The sequence below is a fragment of the Gopherus flavomarginatus genome, chromosome 1, assembly GCF_025201925.1.
Source record: "Gopherus flavomarginatus isolate rGopFla2 chromosome 1, rGopFla2.mat.asm, whole genome shotgun sequence".
In the NCBI taxonomy this organism is placed as follows: domain Eukaryota; kingdom Metazoa; phylum Chordata; order Testudines; family Testudinidae; genus Gopherus; species Gopherus flavomarginatus.
This window is the reverse complement of record NC_066617.1, coordinates 335,490,779-335,512,094: the sequence shown is the minus strand read 5'-3', so window position 1 is coordinate 335,512,094 and position 21,316 is coordinate 335,490,779. Positions and strand designations below refer to the sequence as shown.

The 21,316-nt window shown below is 38.8% G+C and overlaps 1 protein-coding gene across 1 annotated transcript in view; it reads left to right on the top strand.

Annotated features, from left to right (window-relative positions):
* Positions 1–15,901, top strand: part of ATM (ATM serine/threonine kinase) — a 110,768-nt gene extending 94,867 nt beyond the window's left edge. The window contains exons 57-63 of the mRNA XM_050937999.1: positions 1,998–2,147; positions 2,773–2,938; positions 4,576–4,662; positions 4,751–4,865; positions 10,821–10,884; positions 11,768–11,904; positions 12,028–15,901. Coding sequence (XP_050793956.1) covers positions 1,998–2,147; positions 2,773–2,938; positions 4,576–4,662; positions 4,751–4,865; positions 10,821–10,884; positions 11,768–11,904; positions 12,028–12,208 — 900 coding nt within the window. The 3' untranslated portion in view covers positions 12,209–15,901. The remainder of the gene's footprint in view (positions 1–1,997; positions 2,148–2,772; positions 2,939–4,575; positions 4,663–4,750; positions 4,866–10,820; positions 10,885–11,767; positions 11,905–12,027) is intronic.
* Positions 15,902–21,316: the final 5,415 nt, after the last annotated feature.

Below are 21,316 nucleotides of genomic sequence, written 5' to 3'. Positions count from 1 at the left end.
TATAGAAAATTAGTTTGGACATAAGATTTTTCCCCTTTTTCTTCCCTCTAATGTGTATGGTGTGTGCAAATATATTGTGAAAAGAATTAAGGTGAACTCCTAATAAATAGTTTTAAAATGAAGGTTGAATGAGCTTTGTCTTTGACAAATTGAAACTGTGTGTTTCAGTCTGTGAAGTGATTTATCGTAATTAGTTATGTATCCTATAATACTTTAAAGAATTCATAGGTGGATTTCATTATGTCTTGCTTAAATAGTCTTCAGTCAAACTTGGTATATTTTGTAAACATGCAAAATGAAGGAGGACAGAGAGGAAGGAAAAGTGTTCATAGGGTTTTTAAATGTATATAATAGAAATTATCATGAAAACAAACTCCCTCTTTACTATCAGATTTCAAGTCTTTCATAATCCATCAGCAATAAACAACAAGGATAAGATGACAGAAGATGTACAAAAAACAAAGGAGTAGGAAGGAATCAAAACTAAACGAGATGACCACCTCTCAATAGCCAGAGGATTGTTTAGTCTCTGTACCAATTCAGTCTGCTAAGGCAACCAACAAGGAGGGGGCAGTTAGAGCCATTGTGATGTGGACATCTGTTCACTAGTACCTGGCAATAGACTAAATTTGTGAGATTTGATAATGGTTTAAAAACTGGCTGATAGGACAGAAGTTACCATTGTGATCAATTCAATCTCTTCAATTTTGCTTATGCTCATTGCAATCGTTACATGGTAACTTATTCCACGCAATTGCTTGTAATAATCCTACAACGTTTGTGTTGAACTATTAGTAATCATTGCATCATTTTACTACCTGACCAAACATGGAAACTCAGCAGGGTAATTATGTTGTATTGAAGTATTAGTAATAGCTGTAAATGGTTCCCTAGCAATTTCTTTTGCTAAAATGAGGTCTTCCAGTTCTGCTTAGAAAAAGCTGTATAAAAACAAGTGTGACACTGTATGGAATCTTTAGGACACTTTAGGATATTATGAATACCAATATTGTAAAATTGCAATGAGTTATGTTAGATATGTCATGTAAGATATCTGCAAAAATTTTATAATTTGCCAGATATGATCATCTTGTTTATATGTTTGTATCACCCATGTATTATGAGTTACAGATACGTATGTATGTCTGTATTTCAAACTTTTGCTATGCTTCTGGGTGACACCCTCAGGCATTTTGGCATCAGCACTGCCTAGCCTGCATGATGGCCCATTAAGGACCATCAGCTATATAACTGACCACTTGAGAAAAGTTAAGGGACTTAGCAAGGTATGCAGGGGCCAGTAAAGGACAGAAGAGGCTTCCAAGCCATGTGCTGGGCAGCTTGTGTTTGAAATAAAGGAAGCATAAGCCGCATGGCAAAAGACTATAAAAGGCAGCTGCATCTTCTCTATTTTGTCTTCATTCCTCCTTTTTACCTCTTTTTATGTATGTGACTGTTTTACCATTTAACATCTCGCTTCTTGTTCTTTCTTTTTTCTTTATTATAAACCTTTAGTTTTAGGCACTAAAGGATTGGCTGGTAATGTGGTATTTTGGGTAAGATCCAAACCTATACTGACCTGGTAATGTGGCTGACCCTTTGGGGTCGGAAGAACATTTTATATATATGAATAGAAGTTTTCACTGTACTGACCCTAGGTGCTGACTGGGAGTCAGAGAACTGGGATGCAATAAAGGGGACTGTGTGATTTTTTTTTTTTTTTTTTTTTTTTTTGCTTCTTGATAACCAATGTGGGGAATCAGAAACACCATTTGTGACTGGTTGAGGAGTTTAACTTCAGTGTTACCCCACCAGTCTTGGGAGTATCTGCTGTCCCTTTTGTAGCCTGCCCTGACCTTTGCATTTCCAGTGAGGGCTGCCCCAGATACACTGGGTCATAACAAGGTATGTTGAACTCAATTGTACAGTCTATTCTAATACATATGCCTTTTTAAGAGATACATGTTAGGTTTGTGGTGTCGGTATTCTTTTCCCAGGTGATTCCCCTTTCTCAGAGAAGTGGTGTCCTGGAGTGGTGCTCAGGGACAGCTCCCATTGGTGAATTCCTTGTGAATCTTGAAGAGGGAGCTCACAGGAGATACAGGCCAAAAGACTACAGCAGTACTTACTGTCATAAGACAATGATGGTGAGTCACAATAGCAAAAAATCTTGCTCATTTAGTGTCATGCAGAGATTCTTTTAGAGTTTTGATCTTTTAAAAAAAAAAAAAAGTACTGTGTTAATGAATACATTTCTGTTATAAACCCAATATTAAAAACTGAGAATATAGGCAGTGAAATAGAACTAGTTAACTAGATCTCTAGGTTTATATGACAATAACCTGAGATTAACTACTAAAAGTCTAAATTATAAAGTAAAAACTCAGCATGTGAAGGAACAAACTATAGTTGGATCTCCAATAGTATGATGTAATAATCCCTTCCATTATCAAAGCTCAGTTGAAGTTCAGAATGGACCTTTTGTGGAACCCCACAGGGTATGCCATATTTTGCAGAATTAATTTACATTTGTCAGTGTTTTTCATCATAATGAGAGAACACAGTAATTGATGAAAACTAGAAAATAATTTAATTATTAACATGACTACAGAGAAGTTTTATCACAGCTACAAGATTGTGTATCTTTGTAAGAGAGAGAGCATTTGATATGGGAGTAGAGCATTGTGTATTTCTTTCCGAAGAATGACGTAGGCTCCATCCAAACTAGTTAATGGGTGAAAAGTGTCTAATTTATTTGTGGTTTGCTTAAAGGATGCACAAAAACAGCATTCTGAAGAGAAATACAACATCTTTATGGACATTTGCAAGAATTTTCAACCTGTGTTTCGCTATTTCTGCATGGAAAAATTCCTGGACCCAGCTGTTTGGTTTGAGAAACGATTGGCATATACTCGCAGTGTGGCTACATCATCAATCGGTATGTAAAGCAACTGCTGTCATTGTTTTCAAGATAATATATTTTCAGATCTAATGTTGGTAATAACTAGTATAACTATAAACAAGGAGATTAGAACATTATACGGTAACAGCAATTAAGCTAAGACATATTGAATGGGAAATAAAAAATAACAAAAACAGGTTGTTGGGGTTTTTTTAAATAATGCCTTTCAGCACCCACTTTATTGAAACACTGATTCCATGTGTCTCACTAGAAAGACAGTATCAAACATTGCTCTTTTGCTTTTTATAAGGTTAAGTCCTAGAAGATTTAAAATATATTTCCAGTCAAACACTGATTTCCACCGCCTGCCTCCCTCCCCCAAGAACTGAATTAAAGGAAGGCTCCATTTTTACTTTCTTTGTGCACCAGCATCGTTAGTGGTATTTACAGTAATGTACTCAATTTGGAGGGAAAAAATTATCTTAACGGCTGCTGCAGTTAATAAGGAAATGCAAAAAGTGGGTTTTTAATAAGGTAAAATTGATATATTTTTTCTTAACTCCTGGATAATTGAGTTCTGGAGTTAAAGTAAATATTTAGGTTCTGGAAGACATCCGATAGCAGAGTGAGTGTTAAAGTAGGCTCTATCTTAGGTCTAAACAACATGGCAAGAACCCCTATTTAATATTAGATGAACATACTTAGTATATTGCATGTATGCTTTCTCCTAGGGTAAATTCCTGTGCAGTGGGCCTGCACACAGCCCAAGGACGTGTTTAAGACCTCAACATGCAGCTTAAGTGGTGTGCACAGCCCTATACAGAACCATAGTCTTTCATACTTTTTCACACACAAGAGTTTATTTCCATACTTGGAATTCAATGTTATATACAGTACAGTAGAATCTATTCATTGACATATGACCAGGAGACTTATTTGTGAATGACTGAATTTAGCAAATTAGTGGGTTTGTTGTCAGCTAATAAGGAAAAGATCATGCATTACAAAATGCAGTGTTGTACATTTACTTTGACAATTGTAGTTATTTATTATATGCCAGAATGAACTTATGAAATAGTCTGTATTGTAAAGATATGAAACCTTGCTATTAGTCACTCACTACAGCATCTCGTAGCAAATCTTTTTGCTGAAAAGTGAGGAGATTGCTGCTTTTGTATGTATTTATAAAATTTATAGATTAGCAAAATCCAGATGTGAGAATTCTACTGCATATTAAATATTTTTGACTTGTTCTTTATTTTACTGTTAATCTACTTTCTTTCTTGGGCCAGTTTTTTGAAGTCATAGGGCTAAATTGTCTGCTAATGCAAATGGGAAGAACTTCTCTGAAATAGACTTGTGCACATTTACATCAGCAGAAACTTTCACCTATTTTATCTAATTTATCTCATTGGCTACAAACTTATTGCATGACATTTGGTATTCTATACTGGTGCTACATGTATACATATAGAACTGTGTGTATTATTTTTCTCTTCTTTTTAACTTGTATACATAAATCAAGCTTATTCTATGAATAAGTTCTATTAGATTTTTTAACGTTTTTACAAAGGTGAATGTGTAAGGCGTAATCATGTACACTAAAATTTAAAGTAGTTTTACAAATCATGATTACATACAAATAGTTTCATTTTGAGATAATCTCTTTTCAGTTGGTTACATACTTGGTCTTGGAGATAGACATGTACAGAATATCCTGATAGATGAGCAAACTGCAGAATTGGTGCACATAGATTTAGGTAAGAGGAAAAGTTTAAAAAAAAAAAAAGCTTTCAATTGTCTTTTCCTAAACATTTTTGTAATATTTCACTATATCTTTTACTTCAGGGGTTGCTTTTGAGCAGGGCAAAATCCTTCCCACACCAGAGACTGTTCCCTTTAGGTTAACCAGAGACATTGTGGATGGGATGGGCATCACTGGCGTGGAGGGAGTCTTTAGAAGGTAAGCGATGCTTCTTAGGTGTAAGAGGGCAGCTGAAGGTCTCATAAATTATGATTGTTTATAGTATGTAATATAGTGCAGAGAGAACACTTAACTTCCTATGGAGAGTAACCAAATCTGAATTAGTGCCATGTACCAATCAATTATGGAATCTTTAATATTATCTTTCAGTTTTCAAAGGGACGCTATTAAGGGCCCAAAAGCAAGCTATTCCGATGGTTAGGAAAGATAGAAAATGTGGCAAAAGACCACCTTGGCTTAACCACGAGATCTTGCGTGACCTACAATACAAAATAAAAAGGCGTCATATAAAAAAATGGAAACTAGGTCAGATTACAAAGGATGAATATAGGCAAATAACACAGGAATGCAGAGGCAAGAAAATGCAGAGAAAGGCAAAGGCACAAAATGAACTCAAACTAGCTATGAGAATAAAGGGAAACAAGAAGACTTTTTATCAATACATTAGAAGCAAGAGGAAGACCAAGGACAGGGTAGGCCCACTGCTCAGTGAGGAGGGGGAAACAGTAACGGGAGACTTGGAAATGGCAGAGATGCTTAATGACTTCTTTGTTTCGATCTTCACTGAGAAGTCTGAAGGAATGTCCAATATAGTGAATGCTTATGGGAAGAGAGGGTAGGTTTAGAAGATAAAATAAAAAAAGAGCAAGTAAAAAATCATGTAGAAAAGTTAGATGCCTGCAAGTCACCAGGGCCTGATGAAATGCATCCTAGAATACTCAAGGAGTTAATAGAGGTGGTATCTGAGCCTCTAGCTATTATCTTTGGGAAATCATGGGAGACGGGGGAGATTCCAGAAGACTGGAAAAGGGCAAATATAGTGCCCATCTATAAAAAGGGAAATAAAAACAACCCAGGAAACTACAGACCAGTTAGTTTAACTTCTGTGCCAGGGAAGATAATGGAGCAAATAATTAAAGAAATCATCTGCAAACACTTGGAAGGTGGTAAAGTGATAGGGAATAGCCAGCATAGATTTGTAAAGAACAAATCGTGTCAAACTAATCTGATAGCGTTCTTTGATAGGATAACGAGCCTTGTGGATAAGGGAGAAGCGGTGGATGTGATATACCTAGACTTTAGTAAGGCATTTGATACAGTCTCGCATGATATCCTTATAGATAAACTAGGAAAGTACAATGTAGATGGGGCTACTATAAGGTGGGTGCATAACTGACTGAATAACGGTACTCAGAGAATAGTTATTAATGGCTCCCAATCCTGCTGGAAAGGTATAACAAGTGGGGTTCCGCAGGGGTCTGTTTTGGGACCGGCTCTGTTCAATATCTTCATCAACGATTTAGATGTTGGCATAGAAAGTATGCTTATTAAGTTTGCGGATGATACCAAACTGGGAGGGATTGCAACTGCTTTGGAGGACAGGGTCAAAATTCAAAATGATCTGAACAAATTGGAGAAATGGTCTGAGGTAAACAGGATGAAGTTCAATAAAGATAAATGCAAAGTGCTCCAGTTAGGAAGGAACAATCAGTCTCACACATACAGAATGGGAAGAGACTGTCTAGGAAGGAGTATGACAGAAAGAGATCTAGGGGTCATAGTAGATCACAAGCTTAATATGAGTCAACAGTGTGATACTGTTGCAAAAAAAGCAAACGTGATTCTGGGATGCATTAACAGGTGTGTTGTAAACAAGACACGAGAAGTCATTCTTCCGCTTTACTCTGCGCTGGTTAGGCCTCAACTGGAGTATTGTGTCCAGTTCTGGGCACCGCATTTCAAGAAAGATGAGGAGAAATTGGAGAGGGTCCAGAGAAGAGCAACAAGAATGATTAAAGGTCTTGAGAACATGACCTATGAAGGAAGGCTGAAGGAATTGGGTTTGTTTAGTTTGGAAAAGAGAAGACTGAGAGGGGCCATGATAGCAGTTTTCAGGTATCTAAAAGGGTGTCATCAGGAGGAGGGAGAAAACTTGTTCACCTTAGCCTCCAATGATAGACCAAGAAGCAATGGGCTTAAACTGCAGCAAGGGAGATTTAGGTTAGACATTAGGAAAAAGTTCCTAACTGTCAGGGTAGTTAAACACTGGAATAGATTGCCTAGGGAAGTTGTGGAATCTCCATCTCTGGAGATATTTAAGAGCAGGTTAGATAAATGTCTATTAGGGATGGTCTAGACTGTATTTGGTCCTGCCATGAGGGCAGGGGACTGGACTCAATGACCTCTCGAGGTCCCTTCCAGTCCTAGAGTCTATGAGTTGCACAGCTTCTCTCCTCATTCATCACTAATGGGTTAATGCTGCCCAGTGATGGAGTTCAGAGGTGGTCAGTTGTTGCTGGAGACTCCCATCAGTGCAGGCCACTAGATTTTCTCCCTTTGGCAATGGAACAAGTTGATGGTGCAGTTTCTCTTGACCATTTCGTTTTACGGTAGAACCCTTATTTTACTGGGGATTGAGTGCAGGGGAGCACTCTGCTAGGCCTTTCCTTTTCATGGCACTAGTGCCCCTTTGTGGGTTCCTCTGCCTAGTTGGATATCCAAATTCTGGAGTCCTCAGTGAGTAGTTTACTATTTAAACTTTATTAAAAAAAAAAAAAAAGTAAAACCATAAGCACTGGAGCTCTGTTGGTCAGTCAGAATCACAGTAGGGCAAACACACACCCTTAGCCAGATTGCTTGCCAAAGAACTGATGATAATATACAATATATATAGGTATTATCAGTTGAACAATCAATACAGAAAAACAGATTACAAAATCAGAAACTGTTGCTGGATAAGGTACTGGTTCTAGGCAGTAACAACCATAACAGGTTCTAGAGATCTGCACTTCTCGGGCCAGGAGTCCCTCTGCACATGTGCAGATCCGCAAAGGTAACCCAGCAGACACCTTAATTGACAGCCCTTAGGCTGCACTCGCGCTACTCATCCTATGCTGTTAGTGCAGCCTATGGTGAGTAGTTCATAAAATAGAACACCTCAAAGTCACTGTACATATGTACCATAAGTTGCCTTATGATGCTCTGCATTGCTTTCTTCTTGCCTTCAAACCACTGCAAAGCCATTTCAAATGCTTTTGAAGGCATCAGAATATGAAGGCATGTCAAGTTGCTCATATAAAACTGGTCATTTGTAAGGGTAGTGTCGAGAGTCTTCTGTATAACTTCAGTTTTGATTTGTTTTCGTGTGATAGATCTAGCTGCACACTAGTCAAGGAAAACATGGTTTTTACCTAATAGTCATAATGTTAGAAACCCCTCCCTCCACTGCATCTAGAAATGAGACCAGACATCTTTTACTAAGGTCCTATCCCCCATCCAGCCCATTTATACTTGACAGCTTAGCTGTTGGGACAGAACTATTAATCAGGCTTGCACTATCCTCCAAAGTGAATGGGAGTTTACGCTTCTTCAGGAAGCTTGAATACAAAAGGTCTTACCTGAATCTGGATAAAGTTTATCTTGTGATATCAAGGGAAAACAAAAACCCCAAGAACCCTGCTATCCAGCTATTCTGGATTTTCTTCAGGACAGTCTGATCTCAGAAGGTAAACAGGCTCATGCTGACTAGTACTTTGGTGGGAGACTCCCTAGGAACACTGGGTGTTCCTCAGCACCCAGAGTCTTAAGAAACAGGTGGTAATAGTCACAGCAAGTCTCAGGTCGCAAGTTATACACCAATACCCATTCAATGGATAACATGACCAATTAATGATCAGAGGAACAGACCAGTTCAAACTGGACACTCCTGCAAAGGATTTATATCCCCTGTTCAAATGAAGAACAGCTTTTGAAGCCAATGCAGAGAATTGCTCACCCAAGGTCAAAACAGACATGGCTCAAGCCATAATTTTATCATCTCTGTAAAAAGTTCCAGAGATCCAAAACTTTATTGTCCTGGCAGGGCTCATCCATTAGCTAGTTATCTCCAGTGGCTGGGATTGCTGGTGCCATGCCTTGGCTTCATCGCTTGAGTGGATTCCTCAAAATGCACCTCTAGAAATTCCTTTTGGGGACATGGAACCACACACCTGATGCAGTGCAAAATTGTGTCATTTTCAGATCACATCTGAATGTCCCTTTGTGAGCTGCTGAATACAAACAACATGCAGACAGTTGATCCAGTTTTCACCCTGGAGCCTTTCATGCTCACAGTGGAAGCAAGAATTCATTTGTGTGGGGAGGGGTGCATACCTGGAAAACAAATCTCCAAAATCTCAGCGTACACAACCTTGTAGTTCACTTTGACAGCTCTGTCAGTGACATGTCTGACCTAAGACCACAAATATGGCCACGCAGGATCAGACCAGCAGTTCGAGTCTAGTAAACTGTCTGACGATGACCAGTCAGTATGTAGGCATCTGAGAGCAATGGGGGAAAAGTGTATGAGCCTCATCAAAGGAAGACTTGCAAAGTTAAGTGTCCATTCCACTACAGAGGCATCCTTTAATAAGAAGATACTACTGGGCTGGTTCAGCTTTTGACATACTGAAACTGTCTTCATTCCATACAACCTCAGAAAAATCCTCCATATCTTTTGGCTCAGAACAATCTCAAACCAAGACCTATTCACACAGTGCAGCCAAGAAGATATGAGCAGCATCATTACCAGGAGGCGCTGGAGATGGATTAGCCATGTGCTTCAGATGGAATCCGATTCCATCACCAGAATAACATGAAGATGGGCACCTGAAGGCAAGTGAAAATGAGGCCACCCAAAAACAATATGACGAAGAGCTGTGGAAGCTGAGCTGAAAAACCTGGGACACAACTGGGGAACCATTGAAAGCCTTGCCAGAAACAGACAAGAGTGGAGGAGCTACATCACTGTCCTAAACACCAGAGCATAATGGGAACATGATGATGACTGGGTTGGTTCCCAGATAACTTCTTAGTTTATATTGCTTTCTTTATATGGGGGAACAGCCAGTCTTGCCTATTATTTTACTATAATAGTTAAAAATCTGTTCTCCTTTCCCTCCCTACTTCTGTGATTCGCTGCTTACTACTTCCCATTAGTGATGAATGAGGCAATATGCAACAGAATGAGAAATTTCTTAGGCTATGTCTACACTACAGGATAAATTTGAATGAGCTTAAACTGATTTTATAAAACAGATATTATAAAGTCGATTGTGCGTGTCCACACTAGGCACATTAATTCGGTGGTGTGCGTCCATGGTCCGAGGCTAGCGTCGATTTCTGGAGCGGTGCACTGTGGGTAGCTACTGTAAAATAATGAGGCCAATAACGTCGATTTGCGTCCACACTAACCCTAATCCGATATAATAATATCGATTTTAGCGTTACTCCTCGTTTTGTAGGAGTACAGAAATCTATTTTAAGAGCCCTTTAAATCGATATAAAGAGCAGTGTAGTGTGGACGGGTGCAGCGTTAAATCGATTTAACGCTGTTAAAATTGGTTTAACAGCATAGTGTAGACCAGGCCTTACCTGCTAATCGTCTTGCTGTTAGCAGTTTCTCTCCTCATTCAACCTTCCCTGGCAGTTTAAGTGACTGGAATACAAATTGATTTTTTTGTTTAATAGGACACTTAGACATATAATTGTGTTAAGGTTAATTAATGTATCAGGTTTTTGTTAAGTTGTTACTAATAAGCGGTTGCTGGAGTGTTACTACAGTTTAGGAAGAACTTGTCTGGTGGTCTGAGCGGAAGTTCATGGCTAGTCTTGAAGCCTCCATCAACAATATTGGGCTGTCTACAAAATCACAGGTGTGGGACATTAGCCCATTAGTGAAGAATGGAGAGAGAAGCTGCTAACAGAAAAATTTATCAGGTCAGAAATTCCTCAGTCATTTTCTAAAATGGAAGCTTCAGTGAGGATAATCTTGTGGTAAAATAATCTCTGAGAAGGGTATGAATACCAATTGTTTAAATGATAGAAAAATACTCTTTGATTTTACTAAAATGGGAGAAAATCCAAAAATGTGATTTTTAAAAAAATCTTTTGTAGATGCTGTGAGAAGACTATGGCTGTTATGAGAAATTCCCAAGAAGCTTTGCTGACTATCGTGGAGGTAAATGTTTCTTCATGCTTCCTGAGAAAACTGAAAGAAAACTTTTATTTCCCTGCCTTCATATATACAGACTGGAATGTTATGACTCTTACTGTCAGCTACAAATGAATATTTGTAACAAGCTTTTTCACGCTGTAGTTCCATTGCATTTTCCAGAATTACTCATGCATTTTCAAAACAGTCACCAGCTCACATTGCTCTGGTAACCATTTCAGGCATATAAATTGTTAAAATAAATTGCCTGTCATTCAGTATCCAGAAACTTCCAGTCAGAAATATAACATTCCTACCAAGACCAATGCCATGGGAATTAAATCTCTTTTATACAGTACTTTCAGTAGACAAAATGTTGTGATTTCATACAGTGTAATAGAAAATATCAGTTCGGGTATTTTGCCCTGGCAACATGATGTTATTTTAAAAAAACATAGTATTCAAGGCACAGCCATAAAACAGTGCTAACACGAACCAAACACTCAGCAAAATAAGAGAAACAACAGTGTTTTGCTGCACAAGCTTCTTAATAATTTGAAAATTAAAAAGGAATTTAAAAAGAAGCATTAATTATGTACTGAAGACCAATAACAATATTTAATTGTTAAATATAATGACATTTTAATTGTAGAGATGGGCCAACGCAGCAAAATTTGGATTGGATCAGAAGTTCTCCAGTGTCTGGGGATAGTCAGAGGTGCAGGGTTTTGATTCTGGACCATGTCTGCTTAATTGAGACATTCTGATTCTACTGAATTGTGCCAAATAAGAGGATCTCACCTACGTGTCTAGCATAGACGTCAGCTGTTTTGTTTATCTCTTCCTGTTAGGGCATTGAACTAGTTGTAGTTTAAAACTGAATTTAAACAGATAATTCTTCCCTATGTAGGTGCTGCTCTATGATCCCCTCTTTGACTGGACCATGAATCCTCTGAAAGCATTGTATTTGCAACAGAGACCAGAGGATGAGGCTGACATCAACTCCACACTCAACACCAGTGATCAGGAATGTAACAGAAAAGCCAGGTAAGAGGTGCTGCTTTATTTCTTGCCTTGGATTTTATTCTTTTATCTTCTTACCCAAAGTTGTTCTTCTTATTTGGGCTCCATGTATAATCTGATTATTTGTCATTTTTATTTTGCTATCAGAGATGACCAGAGTTTTAACAAAGTTGCAGAACGTGTCCTGATGAGGCTTCAGGAGAAGCTGAAAGGTGTAGAGGAGGGAACAGTGCTCAGTGTGGGAGGACAGGTGAACCTTCTCATACAGCAGGCCATGGATCCCAAAAACCTCAGTCGGCTCTTTCCAGGGTGGAAGCCCTGGGTATGATCTTGAAGTATCCAATAGTTTTTAAGAGTGAATAGGAAACCTGTTTGATTTGGGGGGAAGAGTGGCTGGGTCAGCATTTCATATGGATGTTTCTTAATGGAAATACTATATCAGAATCAACTGTGTAGATTATAAAGCAGTAGTACTGAAACAAGTGTTTAATTTTTAAATGATTTTTATCAGATTATATTGTTGATCTCCAGAACTGTGTTCACCATACACAAAACCCCAAGTGCAGTATTCTGGTATTCCTATACCATACCAAAAGAATCTTGTGACCTTCCAGGAATAGATACTTTTTGCTTGCAGTGAGATGGCATGTACAGTGTTCTTGCAAAACCTTTTTAAAACATTCATCTAATCTTGGATATCAGTTAAGCATCTAGACCTTGATTTGTATAACGTTTATAGACTGTATTATTACCTCTACCGAGAGAATGATTTGTAAGCTAAAAGACATTGAATAAGTCACTTAAAGGTGTTACAAAAGGAGAAGAAATACTGTATCTTAAAGCCGATGTTGAAGTGATACTGGACAAAACAACAGAAAGGGAAATGTTAAATATAAAAGTTTAGCGTGAAAAATAATTTCATATCCAATGAACGGATAGGTTCTTGTGTATTATATAGCCTAATTATACAGCCAGTGATGAGAAAATGAGACATTATTGCACAGTATTTTCTAGAGAAATGATCTTTGAGCCTAGTTTAATATAGTGCTGCTTTTTGTGCTGCTGTAGCTTAAATTATTTTGACAGTTTCCTTGCATAAACCATGATTTTTAGCATTTTAAGCAATGACATTAACTTTATCTCCAATTCACCTATTAAAATATCCTGGCCTGAAACCTGACTTACAGGGTCTAGCTCAAGAGCAAACATCCTTTTGATAACTGAAATAAATGTGTTTGGAAGCTTTGAAGTTATATTTTGAATGCACAACTTGTTTATTGAATCTGTGCAGTTTTACTAGTTACATTTCATTGCTTGCCCCTTCGTAATATATGAAACTGCCTACTTTGGTAAGATAGTCAATAAGCATGTGCAATAGGGAAATCTGTTGAGTCCATAGTGTCCATGTTATGCCTTTTTAAATCCTTCCTGAAATATTTTTTGTTTTATTTTAAAAAAGTATAAATAAAAGATACAAAGTCTGACAAAATTCAACAGAATCCTTAATATGGACTTTCTGCCTTTCTCATAGCAGTGTAAGTTAATGGTGGAGTGTTTGCCTAATTTAGCATTTCACTGACTTTAGTTTGCCTTATTTTTGCCATTTCATTGTAATTTTAAATTGTATTTTTTCTACACACATTTTATTCCAGCCTGCTGGTAGAAATTAAGACAAGTCTTTTTTAGTTTGGTCATGCTGCAGACACACATTTCTGTTAGATGCAAGGTGGGTGAGGTAATATCTTCTATTGGACCAACTTCTGTTGGTGAGAGAGACAAGCTTTCTAATATACATTTCCCAGACCTGAAGAAGAGCTCTGTGTGGCTTGAAAGCTTGTCTCTCGCCAGCAAAAGTGGGTCCAGCAAAAGGTATTACCTCACCCACCTTGTCTCTCTAATAACCATACATTTATGTTGACACTCATGAGTCTTGGATTCAGCATTAAAATTGCATCCTGGGCTTCCTACTCTAGAGAGTAAGGGAAGCGTGAAATTGACTTCCTTTTAGGGAGACGGTAGCTGTAGCTACACCTCAGAATTAAACATGTCTAATAGGACATGTGCCCCACTATACTATAGTATTAATGACATCATTTAAGAAAAGGAGAAGGGTCTTGGCATGCACTTGTGGGATGGCAAGCAGGAGGACACTGAATAAAAAACCTTTGGCCAAGATTTTCAAAAATAGGTGCCTAAAGTTAGGCTGCTAAATAAGTGTGACCCGATTTTCAGATGTACTGAGTGACTTTAGTGGGAGCTGCTGGATGCTGAGCACTTAAGAATGTCAGGTAACTTATCTAGAAGTCTAAATATGAAATTAACTTTAGGCATTTATTTTTGAAAATCCAGGCTATTGATTTAACGGCCTGCAATTTTGTCACCATTCCTCTAAAAAACACCAAAATCACTGTAAGGGACTCACGTTGAATTGGGCCAGGGTTTTAGCTCCTATTACATGTATAGATATAGCACATAAGTGTTTGGGTAAACTCTATCCCGACTGCACCCATTATGGAGAATCCCCTTGAAAGGGACACTGTCAACTAGGTAGGCCCAAAATTTAGGTTTTGTGTTAAAATAAATTATCAATCTAATATGAATAAACTGTTCACTCATTTTTAGCTTCAGAGATGGGCTAAACATTCCCCTGTAGTGTTGTGTGAACTCAGTGTGCATGAGGACCAGAAAATGAAATTAATCAATCTGTTTTCATTGCCCACACTGCATTAATGGCAAAAAAGAAATGTATATAAATTATGTATGCTTTCATTATTTGTAATGGAAGATGATGTATTAACTTTACAGTAACAACATTACTTTTGTGGAGGAATACCTAATTAAGTGATGTTAATGTGTGATACACTAGCATTTATTCTGAGGACTCAGTTGTTACACTAACCTTGTTAAACTAATTACAGTGAATTTACCAGTGTCAAGCCACAGTACTCCACGCCACCCAACAGAGACCATTTAAGCATTGAGCTTTCTTTCAGTTTTTGTATGTTGCAGTAGTTCTCTTTTTAAAAGTAAGAACTGGAAAAGTGAACATTGTATTTGACTTCTAAACTGTATATTTTTGAGCCACATTCCTGGATTTTCCTTTGTATATGAGAGACCCAGAAAAGACCTTTAATAAATACATGAAGTGCGAATGGCATTTTGTTCTGAATAATGGTTAGGCAGAAACTGAAGTGCGGTAGCATTGAAACTAAGGTAGATTAATATCGAAGAGCCATATACATTTACTATATTAGTAAGGTAAAAATATGTGAAGCCATGTTATATTGCATTTTTTTATATACTAGTATTTCCCTGGAGTATGCTAATAGTTATGTGCTTGAAAAATGTGATGAATTTTTATAGACTGTTTCTAAGGAACATATTAGGCCTTTGTGAGTATATGGTATGAAGGGGGAAGGGTTTTTTTTTAATTGATTTAGATTTATATTTTTTTAAAGCCAGTGACAACTTTGTTGCATATGTAAAATGAATTGTTGGTGTTTATGCAGTTTCTGTTGGACAAGTGTCCAACTTCAAATCTCAGCAAAGAAGCCACAGATTTCAAAGGACTGTGGAGACTGAACCTACCATTTCTACAACCAGAGAAGATTTCTCCAGAACAGTGATGGAGCGAAGTTGGCAGGGTAGTGTGGGGAAGCCAGGCTGTTTGGGGAAAGTGAAGACTTCAGTCTCCATAACTGTCGAACTGGAACCTTTCATGATGTCTAATGACCAACAACACATACTTTCTAATTAATTTCCCAGTAGTTATGAAGTGAGTTATATTGCTATGGAACTTTGGGCTTAAAGAATACATATTAGAATACACATCTGATTACACCGCAAAAAACTCTGCTTAAAACCGAGAAGTTATGAATTCATAAAATGTATTTTATATTTGCATGTGGTAATGCATGACATTGTATTTTCTGTATGAATATTAATCTTCTGTACCTGCAAGAGCTATAACGCTTCCATGAAAAAATGTCAATAAAGATATCGTTAGCAATGATTGCTAAGATTGACGTAGTGAAATTCAGTTGCGTGACTGTTAAAAGTTGAAGATATGTTTTTATTATTATTTTTGCGGCTCAAAGCCTGAACCTAGTGTAAGCTTCTGCAGTGTTGTCTTGTAGAGTCTACAGACAACCTGAAACAAAGACTTTGAAAGGTATGAACTCCCCTTGCTCCACTGATCTATTGAATGTTGATACCAAAATCTAATGATGATATTTAAATGTCACTATTAACTAAACCGATCATTTTAGCAGGGAGGGATGGGGCAAGGGAGTGAAGACGGGCTGCTAACAGGGAGTTTTGCAAGGGAGTTCTCCAGGTGAAGGAGGAGCAAATACAGCACCCTTGGGGTAAGTGGCTGTCTGCAGTGTGCGTTTGTGTTTGGGTGTTACTTGCTGTGCGCTGAGCTTGTGTTTGTCTGTTTGTTTTGATTGTTTGAAGGACCATGTGCTGTGGCTGGCAGTTGGAAACTGTGAGCTTCAAAGTGAGGTTTGAAAGCTAGAAGCCTCTGCTAATTGGCTGAGCCTTAGTCAGTGGGCAGGGTTATCAAGAAGGCCAGGGCTTTATAAAGCAGTGTGCAAGCGACCGGGGGCTGCTAACAGGGAGTTTCACAAGGGAGTTTGGAAGGGGTATGGGAAGGGGGCAAGGTTCACTTGCTGTTTTTTAACACCTGTAAACTAAACTACATTCAAAACTTCTTGATTTAAAGAAAACCTTTTCATTAACTAGGTAGCTGCAGGAGACAATGCAGGCAGAAGCCCAGCAGCAGAGTGGGGGCTATCCAGTTTATTGTACTGAGTGTAGCATGTATGATTACCTGCCCTGTGGGTGGGTGGCGTATGTGTGCATCCAGTGCAAGGAGCTCCTGGCCCTCAGAGACCACGTACAGGCTTTGGAAGCAGGGTGGCGGAACTGGAGGAGCTAAGGGAGGCAGAGAGGTATGTTGATGAGGCTTTCCGGGACACTGTAGAGTTGTCCCACCTCCGGTCAGACAGTCCTTGCACTGTTGAGGAGGATGAAAGGCCCAGGGAAGCAGAGCAGTCAATGGGAGCAGAGGGAAACCTTTCCATAGTTGGGACCCTCCTTCCAGATGGTGCTGGAGTTGCCTCTCGCACTGGGGTTGCCTCTCTGGGGGAGGGAACTCCAGTCACTAGGAAAAGGCAGGTGTTAGTAATGGGAGGTTCGATCATTAGAAACATAGATAGCTGGGTTTGTGATGATTGGGAGAACCGTATGGTGACTTGCCTGCCTGGTGCGAAGGTTGCGGATCTCTCGAGGCATCTAGACAGACTTATGTGTAGTGCTGGGGAGGAGCCGGTGGTCGTGGTACATGTAGGTACCAATGACATAGGGAAGGGTAGGAGAGACGTCCTGGAGGCCAAATTTAGGCTGCTAGGGAAGAGACTGAAATCCAGGACCTCTATAGTGGCATTCTCAGAAATGCTCCCAGTTCCACGCGCAGGGCCACAGGCAGGCAGAGCTTCAGTCTCAATGTGTGGATGAGACGATGGCATAGAGAGGAGGGGTTTAGATTCATTAGGAACTGGAGAAACTTTTGGAATGAGGGGAGCCTATACAGGAGAGATGGGCTCCACCCTAAACCAAAGTGGAACCAGACTGCTGGCACTTAACATTAAAAAGGTCGTAGAGCAGTTTTTAAACTAGGAGATGGGGGAAAGCCGACTGCTGCAGAGGAGCATGTGGATTGGACAGAAACTTCTCTTAGAGGAGAGTCTATTGATAGAGATTCTCTAGGTTATAGTCAGGAGCAGAGGATGTAAGAGGATAATGTAAGGGCCAGATCAGACAAGAAACATTCATATAAGAATCGGACACACAGAAAAAGGCAGACAAATAAACAGTGACAAGTTTTTAAAGTGCTTGTACACAAATTTCTTGATACTTTAAATGACTGCTTCTTGGAGCAGCTGGTATGGGAACCGACAAGGGGAGAGGCAACTCTCGATTTAGTCCTGAGTACAGCACAGGAGCTCATCCAAGAGGTAAATATAACAGGACCTCTTGGAAATAGTGACCATAATATAATAACATTTAACATCCTTGTGGTGAGAAGAACATCTCAACAGTAAAATACTGTGGCATTTAATTTCAAAAAGAGGAACTATTTAACTTCAAAAAGAGGGGGTTAGTTAAACAGATATTAAAAGGTACAGTGACTAAAGTGAAATCCCTGCAAGCTGCATGGATGGTTTTTAAAGACACCATAATAGAAGCCCAACTTAAATGTATACCCCAAATTAAGAAACAGTAAAAAAACTAAAAAAGAGCCAGTGTGGCTTAACAACCATGTAAAAGAAGCAGAGAGAGATAAAAAGGCATCTTTTAAAAAGTGGAAGTCAAATCCTAGTGAGGTAAATAGAAAGGAGCATAAACATTGCCATATTAAGTGTAAAAATGTAATAAGAAAAGCCAAAGAGGAGTTTGAAGAACGGCTAGCCAAAAACTCTAAAGGTGGTAACAAAATGGTTTTAAGTACATCAGAAGCAGGAAGCCTGCTAAACAACCAGTAGGGCCCCTGGATGTTGGGGATACAAAAGGAGCGCTTAAAGACAATAAAGAAATTGCGGAGAAACTAAATGGATTCTTTGCTTCAGTCTTCACGGCTAAGGATGTTAAGGAGATTTCCAAACCCGAGCCAGCTTTTGTAGGTGACAAATCTGAGGAACTATCACAGATTGAAGTGTCACTAGAGGAGGTTTTGGAATTAATTGATAGCTAATGTAACGCCAATATTAAAAAGGCTCTAGAGGTGATCCCGGCAATTACAGACAGGTAAGTCTAACGTCAGTACCGGGCAAATTAGTTGAAACAATAGTAAAGAATAAAATTGTCAGACACATAGAAGAACATAAATTGTTGGGCAAAAGTCAACATGGTATCTGTAAAGGGAAATCGTGTCTGACTAATCTATTAGAGTTCTTTGAAGGGGTCAACAAACTTGTGGACAAGGGGGATCCAGTGGACATAGTGTACTTAGATTTCCAGAAAGCCTTTGACAAGGTCCTTCACCAAAGGCTCTTACGTAAATTAAGTTGTCATGGGATAAAAGGGAAGGTCCTTTCATGGACTGAGAATTAGTTAAAAGACAGGGAACAAAGGATAGGAACAAATGGTAAATTCTCAGAATGGAGAGGGGTAACTAGTGGTGTTCCCCAAGGGTCAGTTCTAGGACCAATTCTATTCAACTTATTCATAAGTGATCAGGAGAAAGGGGTAAAAAGTGAGGAGGCAAAGTTTGCAGATGATACTAAACTGCTTAAGATAGTTAAGACCAAAGCAGACTCTGAAGAATTTCAAAAAGATCTCACAAAACTAAGTGATTGGGCAACAAAATGGCAACTGAAATTTAATGTGGATAAATGTAAAGTAATGCACATTGGGAAAAATAACCCCAACTATACATATGATATGATGGGGGCTAATTTAGCTACAACGAATCAGGAAAAAGATCTTGGAGTCATCGTGCATAGTTCAGCTCTGAAGATGTCCACGCAGGGTGCAGAGGCAGTCAAAAAAGGAAACCGGATGTTAGGAATCGTTAAAAAGGGGATAGAGAATAAGACGGGGAATATATTATTGCCCTTATATAAATGGATGGTACGCCCACATCTTGAATACTGCGTACAGATGTGCTCTCTTCTCAAAAAAGATACACTGGCACTAGAAAAGGTTCAGAGAAGGGCCACTAAAATGATTAGGGGTTTGGAACGGGTCCCATATGAGGAGAGATTAGAGGCCAGGACTTTTCAGCTTGGAAAAGAGATTAAGGAGGGATATGATAAAGGTATATAAAATCATGAGTGATGTGGAGAAAGTAGATAAGGAAAAGTTATTTACTTATTCCCATAATACAAGAACTAGGGGCCATCAAATGAAATTAATGGGCAGCAGGTTTAAAACAAATAAAAGGAAGTTCTTCACACAGCGCACAGTCAACTTGTGGAACTCCTTACCTGAGGACGTTGTGAAGGCTAGGACTGTAACAACATTTAAAAGAACTGGATATATTCATGGAGGTTAAGTCCATTAATGGCTATTAGCCAGGATGGGTAAGGAATGGTGTCCCTAGCCTCTGTTTGTCAGAGGATGGAAATGGATGGCAGGAGAGAGATCACTTAATCATTACCTGTTAGGTTCACTTCCTCTGGGGCACCTGGCATTGACCACTGTCGGTAGACAGGATACTGGGCTAGATGGACCTTTGGTTTGACCCAGTATGGCCATTCTTATGTTCTTATGACCATGATTGGAAAAATTGGGAGCTGCTGTAGAGAAGGAATGCATAGAGAAGGGTGTGTTAAATATCTCGCTGTTATCACACAAGTATGAATTGAAATTGATTTTCAGAAGCTGATGTATAAGACAAGTTATACCATATCTCCTGCTTAGGTTAAATGGTCTAGATAATACATAGTCCTGCCATTAGTGCAGGGGTGTGTCCATCTGTCTGTCTCTCTCTACACAGACACAGACACAGACACACACATCTGCCAAAGTGTTTGGAACCCCGCCCTTCACTACATATATAGTGAAGGGAGGGGTTGCAAACACTTTGGCAGATGGGGTGTGTGGGTGTGTGTATAATCATAGCTATAGAAAGTTCAGAAACAGATTACAGCCTATAAGTTGTTTTTATTGCCAAAACAATCTTCGGTTTATTCAATGTTTCACCCGTTAGTCCAAGCAAAAGGTCAGCTTTTTCTGTTTTTTTTATCCCCCACTGTTGTTTTGGAATGAATTCCATAATGTAAAGTATAACAAGGGAAGTCTCACCCCAAAAAAATCCTCTTGATAAATTTTGTAAAAGTTATTTAAGCAAAACTGTTTTGTTTTGATATTACAAACAGGCTAGGGGTTCTGCTATGGACCATGAAGTCATGAGGAAGAAGTCAGTGATGCACTTCTAGAACAAATATCCAAAACACAAGACCTGGTAGTAATGGGGCACTTCAGCTACCCAGCCATCTGTTGAAAAAGAAATACAACAAAATGCAAAAATCTAGCATACATTGTTGGAATGTACTGTGGACAATTTCATGTTTCAGAAGGTGGAAGAAGTAACCGGGGGAGGAGCTGCAACAATTTTAGACCTGATATTGAATAACAGTGGGGAGTTGGTTGTGAATCAGAAGGTGGAAGGCAACTTAGGTGAAAGTGATCATGAAATGATAAATTCATTGATTTTAAGGAAAGGAAGGAATGTGAGAGAGCAGCAGAATAGGGACAATGGACTTTAAGACTTTAACAAACTCAGAAAACTAGTAGGTAAGGTCCCACAGGAAGAAAATCTAAGGGAAAAAGGAGTTTCGGAGAACTGTCAATATCTCAGTGAGACCATATTAAAGGCACAACAGCAAACTAGCCCAATGAGAAGGAAAGAAAGGAAGAACGGTGAGAA